This window comes from Anopheles bellator, chromosome X (genome assembly GCF_943735745.2).
Source record: "Anopheles bellator chromosome X, idAnoBellAS_SP24_06.2, whole genome shotgun sequence".
NCBI lineage: Eukaryota > Metazoa > Arthropoda > Insecta > Diptera > Culicidae > Anopheles > Anopheles bellator.
In genome coordinates this window covers 6888648-6896179 of record NC_071287.1, presented here as the reverse complement: position 1 = coordinate 6896179, position 7532 = coordinate 6888648, and the positions used below count along the sequence as shown (strand labels likewise).

Sequence of the window (7532 nt, the reverse complement as noted above, 5' to 3'; positions counted from 1 at the left end):
GGGGGGGCGGGTGACTTTTGAGATGGCATCGGAACCGAAATCGTGCAGTCGGACTAATCGGTTCCATTTAATGGTTCGGCCGGCGTTCGCGTGTGTGTTGGTTGATGTCGCCATGAATCATTTGCGCACACCACCCCCGCCCAGGGATGGGTCGACTTTGGGTGGCTTCGGAGGCCCGATAAGGGTGAACCCGTTTGATAGAGGGATGTCGGCCCTCCGGGTGGACCGGCCATTCTCGTCTGACGGTCAAGGGCCGTGCTTTTTTTAAAACTTGGATTTGTATTAGACATAAATGCTTTTCAGTTTTTTACTAAGTCCAATGTATCAACATGTTTGAAATGAAAATGTTTCAATATCAATCTATTTAAATTATATGTTTTGCCACGTGGCATTAAGTCATTCAATTCTACTTACAACTAATAACACACAACATCTTACGACTAGTTAACTAGCTTAAAATATTCAGATAATTAGCTCTCGAACACGATGGGACAAGATTGGTGTTGGTGTTCTCCAGTGTAAATTAAGGAATATTTTGAGAATTTTATTCACTCTGATTTGAGTGGAAGTTCCCCTTTGAGCGCTTCAAATCATGCTGGCCCCAAATCAAAAACCCCGTCCAGTGTCCAAACATGTGCCCGACATGACTCACTCTCTCTCTCTCCGTCTGTTTTTCGGTTTCTATACCGAAACGGGGTGTCAAATAGTAGTGGCGGTAAAGGTACCAGGAATAATGTGCATCTTCTGCATTCCATTTAAACTCCACAACGGTGGGGGGAACCACGAAAACCGGAGAAAGCTAGAAATGTTTTTGGAAGTAACCCCGAACCGCGTCCCCGCGTGATGTGTTGCCGTTCGGGATGGGTGGGTGGTTGGGGAGGGCTGTCCTCGTCCTTGTCTGTTGCACTAAACGAAGCCGAGTACTATTTCTAGGACATTCCTCCGTCGAGGAGGAGGTGTGCGTCGCGCTCAATCGGGGGTCGGCGGGGACATTGAAATGCGAGATGCTTCCGGGGCCAACCTGCTCAACGGCAGCCCGGGTCTAAGCACACTCTCATCCCCCCGCCATCGCTTCACACACCCCCACCAAAAACAAATACAGGCGAATCATCGAAATTACGCAAACCCCCGCACGTCGACGCCGAGAAGCGGCGCGAGAGGCGAGGGGCGAGGGTGGTGATAGAGCTGGAGATGTGGCAAGCACTGTCATGCACATACAAATTAGAGTCGGCATTAATTTGGAAGGTCTATCGGGCTCTCGGTCACGAGTTTCTGGTGCGTCACGCGTCGCTCAGTCTTGGATGACACAGAGGGCATGTAATGGTGGTGTCAAACGTACACCCTGAAGACATACCGGGACATACCGGTGCAGGAGACCGAGGTCAAGCGACTCAACCAGGCCAGCAGGACCGAGTTTTCCCTCGGCGTTCTTGGGCGCTCGTCCGGCGATTGTCCAGGAACCCCTCTGCGTCCAAGTGTGGTGCGTCTTGGGCCAGACACCGGAGCCTGGCCTGGCCACAGACTGGCTGGTGGAATGCTGGAAGTATCTTCAGACACCCAAAACCCGGGCTGCCTCGCCGGGCGCAAATCCAATTGTGAAAAATATGACTTCATTCCCTGATGTCACACACAGTGTGGTGGCACCACAATAACAACGAGCTAAATGTATGCAAAGCTGGCTTTACCTTGCGCTAAGCTGGTTAGCTGGTTAAGTTTAACGACTGCTCGGAGGACACCCCCGCCCTACTCGGCTACTCCACTACCCTGCCCGGGTCATATTCCATGGGAAGGGTCCGGTGGTCTCCTTGTGGGTCTGGGAAATCGGTGCCGTCCCGGCACACACAGCGCAGCAGCCTGTCGAAAGATTTGCTCTCTCTCGCTCGTTCCGGTTTTTGGGCACTTTTTACGTAAATCGGACGCCAGCCGGACCGACCGAGAACGGAGTTTGTTTGTGTGTGGGGAGGTTCCAGAAGCCCCCGATGCCAAAAACTGAGCGGAAGAATGTAGAACTACTTCGCACCGATCACCGATGGTGAACCGAGCGTTTGGCGAATTTGTATGATAATGAAGAGCGACCGTCTACGGGGGGGCCCTGGCTGGCCGCCCTGACCCGGGCCACATCAGGTCCGGGAAAGAATTTGCCGTTAGCCACGGTCGATACCGTTGTTTTGGCACGATGAGATCACTGGCCCAAATTGGTCGACCCAACGACGACGACGACGACGACGATGATGGTGACTTATGACCAACAATTGACACCTAGGATCCCGCGCTGCCGATCTGTGAATGCCGGTGGGGGAGAACTTCCGACTGGCGGCGACCATAAACGCGGCACGGACATAACGCCTCGTGAGTTACCGATTTCCCAGCGAAATCCTATCATTCACGGGTGTCGATGTGCCGGTCGATCATTGTGCCTTGTGCCCGATCATCGTAGTAGAGTTGGGCTTGGCCAGGGCCCAAGAATTTATCCACCGCCAAGGTACGGAAACTGGACACATTAAAAATGCTCCGACTCCGTGGTCCGAGGCGCACCACGGCGTGTCAATATTTATGAAACCAGTTCCGCCTTCGTTCCGCGTTCTGGTTCTACTCTCCGAAAACTCCGCCGCCGTCGCCGCCGCCAATGTCGCCCAATGTCGTTAACATTATCACCAGCGGCGGCCGCGGCACCACCATTGCCCTCATCATGCTCATCAACGCAGAGCGGCGGCGGTTTTGCTCAAATGCCAACAATATCGCGGCCTGACACATATGCCAATGGACTCCATAATGTATGCACTCGCCGATCGGGGCGCAACCCGATTCCCGAGTTTAATGTCAAATGTAGCATTCTGGTTCTTGGTTCTTGGAGAACGAACGAGCTGGACGAGCTGGGCGAGCTGGGCGAGCGTTACGGTATGCACTCCCGGGGCGTGGCACAGAGCGCAAGCAAAATATCAGATCCTGAGAGCGTGTCCTTCTGGCGCGAAGGGGACCAGCGCTAAGCTGATCGTAGCGGGTAGATCGTAGCTCGTTAGGAGCTCAGCTCAGCGAGGGCCAATGCCCAATTCCCGCTGGGCTGGGCAAAAGCCGTCAATCGTCTACACAGACTTGAAAGATCTGGAGGTGACGTTAAAAAGATCTTGGGGGATGTCCTCAAAGTGAGATAAGCTAAGCATGGCGATTAGGAGTGCGCCTCCGACGCTCCTGGTGCAGCTCCACGGAACCCCAGCCCCCCACCAGTACCGATCCAAGATAAGCAACTCTGACAGACCTGAAGATATCTTCCGACAAGATTATAACAATAACGCACAGGCAGAGAACGCAACGGAGCGGTCTTGGAGGCAAAGAACCAGAACCAGAACCAATCCTGCACACACTCACACCTGCTGCCGCGTGTGTGGCGCTTCGCAGTCATCTGTCTTCGCAGCCAGTTGACAGTTTCAGTCTCGCTCTCTCTCTCTCTCTCTCTCTCGCTCTGTTACTTTCGGACGGTCGTTAAAAGCCTGTGGACGGCGGGCAATTTAATATTTAAATATCAAACAAACATTGACCCATTCTCGTCAAATGGCATCTCGCACCTCGGCCCACCCCCCACCCATTCTTCGCCAGAGAGTCTGCGCGGCAGCCTCTGGAGAGGTTGCAGGCGCGCGTGATGGACCTTCCGGGTCCGGTGGGTGGCGTGGGGTGGGTTTGGTTGCTTGTTGCGTGAAAGATCACGCCGAAATTAGCATAAACTGTGAAGGCGACTCCTAGCGGCTTATTTTATTAGTGGGTCGCTGGCCCGTCCTAATAATAATTGGTCCTCCATGGTGCCGGCAGGGGAGACCGTTGGTGGGGGAGGGATGCTCAGACTCAGGGGATGGCCATTTCTGGGCTGGGAGCTGAGGTGGGTGAGTTTGTTGATTTCATCTTTATTTATTTTGACTCATTAATTTCCCCGCGGTCCCGTCCCCGCGCGTTCCGACCCCGACAGCACGCTAAGCTAGATGGATGCTCAAAATGGCCTTGATCTTCCGGAGGTCATCGAACTCTGGCCCCGGGCAACCGGGGGATGGGTTTTGGGGCCGTGGGTAAAATTAGCACACACATGAAGTTGCTAGAGCCCCCTGGATGACATTTCAGCGTCAGTGTGCAAACCTTTGACGTTGACGCCTGCGAGAAGTGCGTTCGTCTTCAATGATCCCCAGAAACTCCTGAAGATCAAATTCTCCTGGACCGAGGAGCTCCAAGATCTCGATCTGCCTCGCTCTCTGGCGGCAGCCTTGCCAGGTCTCTACATTAACAGCAAAAACTGTCAAAACACTTGTACCAGGGCGCCTGGTGACATTCTGCCTCTTGCTACCTTGGCTTTGATTGGCAGTTGCCTGTTCTAATACTCTGCTAAGAATCACGCTTTCACCTTCACTATCGGGGCCACTGGAACTGGTTTCGCCGGCTGCCGACTGGTAGGGCTTCACTGATACTGATCACGTCGATTGATTGATCGACATCCTTCAAATGGCAACCCCACAAAAACTGCACCCGAACAAAGGAGCCACCAACAAATGCGAACAAAGTCCAGATTAAGGTTGCTCAAGGTCACCGGTACCAGTGGTTCCCGGTCCGGTCCCCGGTTCCAGGCCCTCGCACCCCGATGACATTCACTTACCCCCCGCGCCCAGTGACTGTGTAAGTGATCTCGTTTGTTGATTTGCCATTTGTCGATCGGACTCGGGTCCTGCCCTGACGGTGTGTTGACCGTTCGTCCCTTTTTACCCAACCTAGGAGCGAATACTGGACTGGACACGGGGGTCCGGTGCTCCGGTTTCTTGGTTCTTCGCCGGTTTCGGCGGTTGGCGCAACCAGAGCCGCAATCGGTTTGACATTTCCGCGCCCGCACTCGGCTGGATTAATTGGCGGTCCGACAGGTTTTAGATCGCTCCCGGCTTGGCCCCGTTGCGGTACTCCAAATGTCGTTGCGGTCGTGTGCCATTTAGACGGGCGTGCGTCACGCGCATCGACCGCTTCATCTAAAGTCGGTTATCTAGTCATGGCTTTGCTGTTTGTAAAAAAAAAATTCAATACTTAAACAACTTAAACTATAAACCTCACGTGCTGTCACGTCACGGGTAATAACGACTGGTGTTCAAAGACGGCTCAACAAGTGCGTACGTTCTACAAAGAGGGCTGGCCACAACGCTGTGGAGGGTTTTCCGCATCAGGAACAACATAGGAGAAGACACCCATCGATGGGTCTTTAAGCCAGCGGCCACGACGCACTCCATCGATATCGGTCGATAGTTGGTCGGCGGTTCTTGTTTGGCAACAGTTCTTCAACTGGATCCTGGCAGTAATCCAGTGTCGGGCGGGCTAGATATACCGGCCAGGCTCCCACCATAGACAACCGCTAATGGTCTGCTCTTCTGCCACCGATATTGATTAATGGCCGTCTAGATAGCGTTTGCGGGGCTATGCCCACACGCGCGGTGGCTTAACGCCTTATCAGGTGTTTGCACGAACGACGACGATGGAAAATGGCAGCGGTGTGCCAGACCCAAACCAGACCCCGGGCAGTGTGATACATATTTCGGGGCCAAGGTCCGATTCGTGAAGATCGGATATTTGTGTGGCTGGCGGCTTGCGGCAACACCATCAACACCGGGGAGCTCACTCTCCACATGATTAACGCGAACAGCGATAAACACTTCCGCGCCGAACTTCCAAGCGATTTCCAAGGTCTTCCCGAGGGGCCACTATCAGCTTGGACCACTCGAGAGCACAGCCTCTCCAGCGCGTGCGTGGGAAGGCTCGGCCTCGGTGGCCACTTGGCAGGCTGATAACGCCGAGCCCAGTATCACCACCGATACCAAAACTAGCAGAGAGGCCCTCCCCTGGGGGCCTCGGACCTCCAAGTCCAAGTCCGAGTCCGTTCAGTTCAGCGCCACCATCCTGCCGCCCGATACGGCTGGCAGAGAGTAGCTTGGGCAGAGTCGGCTCCATTGACGTACCTTAGACCCGGGAGATTTATTGTGATCTGGATCCGGTTTTGGACGCGATAGGTGGCGATGCGTGTTAGCGGCTATGTGGCATTGGCTTTCTGGTGCTGGTGTGGCCCACCGTTCTGGACATCGCTCTGGGCCAGCGGTTCGGAGATCGGCTCCGATCTGGGCGTGGATGGTAAAGGACGAAGATTTGCGGACGCAACTCGCATCCGCATCGATCAACCATCGATCAACCATCGCTATCTCTCTCTCCCATTTTCGCTTTGCCCGAATTTCACCGATAGAGGCCGCTGCCGAAGGGCTAGCCAACTGTCTGGTGGAAACGGTGACGAGCGGCACGTTCGACGACTATCACCTCCTGGCGGACGTTGGGAACGAACCGTCGGAGCGGTACCCGGTAAACCTGAGCTTCACGGTGGGGCTCGGCAACCGGCAGGAGGAGCTGGCGGTGCTGCTGTCCGCCCAAGATCGGACACGGGCCCACCCGGCCTACGCCCACACGTACGAGATGCGCCTCACGAACGTCTACACCGTGCTGTACCGCGAGACGGTCAAGCTGCAGGCGTACCACAGTCCGCGCGATAAGCTCTTCCCAGCCGAGCTGCGCTTCCGGCTGCGGTTTCTGGTCAGCCACGACGCGAACGTGACGGTGCTGGTGAACGACGAGCGGGCGCCCCGGCCGCTCCTGGCCGTCAGCGACGTGCGCGAGCCGTTCGTGCCGCGCTTCGTCAGCTTCTCGTCGCGCATGAACGCCTACCCGGTGCGCTTCTACCTCGGGTGCGGCCTGCCACGGTACACCGCGTCCACGGAGCCGCCGGACGTGGACCCGGTGGACGACGGTGAACCACGGATGGAGGCGCTGTTGCTGGAGACGGCTGGTCGCCCGGGTGCCGCCTGCCCGGTCTGTCCGCCGCAGCGCTGCGAGGTGATCGTGAAGGCCTGCGCCGACCCGACGTCCGGGAACGGGAACGGCGGATCCACCGGGGCGGATCCGGAGCGCGAAAAGTACTACTTCTTCTTTAACCTGTACCTCACGAAGAACCGCGGCAAGGGTCAGTGACATGGGGGCCACTAGGAACTAGTAGTGCGTACTCTAGGGCCGCAGGTCCGGATGGTTGCCAGGCTCTGGACGACATCCGGACTTGGGTTTGTTCTGGACAATAAAGAGCAAACAAAATCGTTTGACCATTGGATTGAGCCCGTGACGTGTCGGTGGCTACTAGTTGCGTTGACAGAGGTGCCCGGTATGCTGGATTAGAGCCCGTACTCGGTGCGCGATGCGGTGACGTTGACATATTCGACCGTAGTCGACCTGTGTGAATGTGTGTGTTGTCACCAGGTCAGGAGCCACTACGAAGGAGCCGCAAGCAGGGCCAGGCCGCAGGGCAGTAGGTGTCTCCTCTTGCGTACGTGAATCATACGGCGGACCACGCAGACAGTCAGTCCAGAGTGGCACAATGCCAAAAGGCAGCCATTATTTATGGATTCCGCTCACTGCGTTACCCCCGCCCGGGTGTTGTTGGAGTGACCTGCTGCTGCTGCTGCTGGTCCTGCTGCTGGTGTTGC

General features: G+C 55.7%; 1 protein-coding gene across 1 annotated transcript; it reads left to right on the top strand.

Annotated features, from left to right (window-relative positions):
* Positions 1-5910: 5910 nt before the first annotated feature.
* Positions 5911-7147, top strand: LOC131213640 (uncharacterized). The gene is made up of 2 exons (XM_058207721.1): positions 5911-6141; positions 6251-7147. The coding sequence occupies exons 1-2, from the start codon at positions 6030-6032 to the stop codon at positions 7024-7026; spliced, it is 888 nt and encodes a 295-aa protein (XP_058063704.1). The 5' UTR covers positions 5911-6029; the 3' UTR covers positions 7027-7147.
* Positions 7148-7532: the final 385 nt, after the last annotated feature.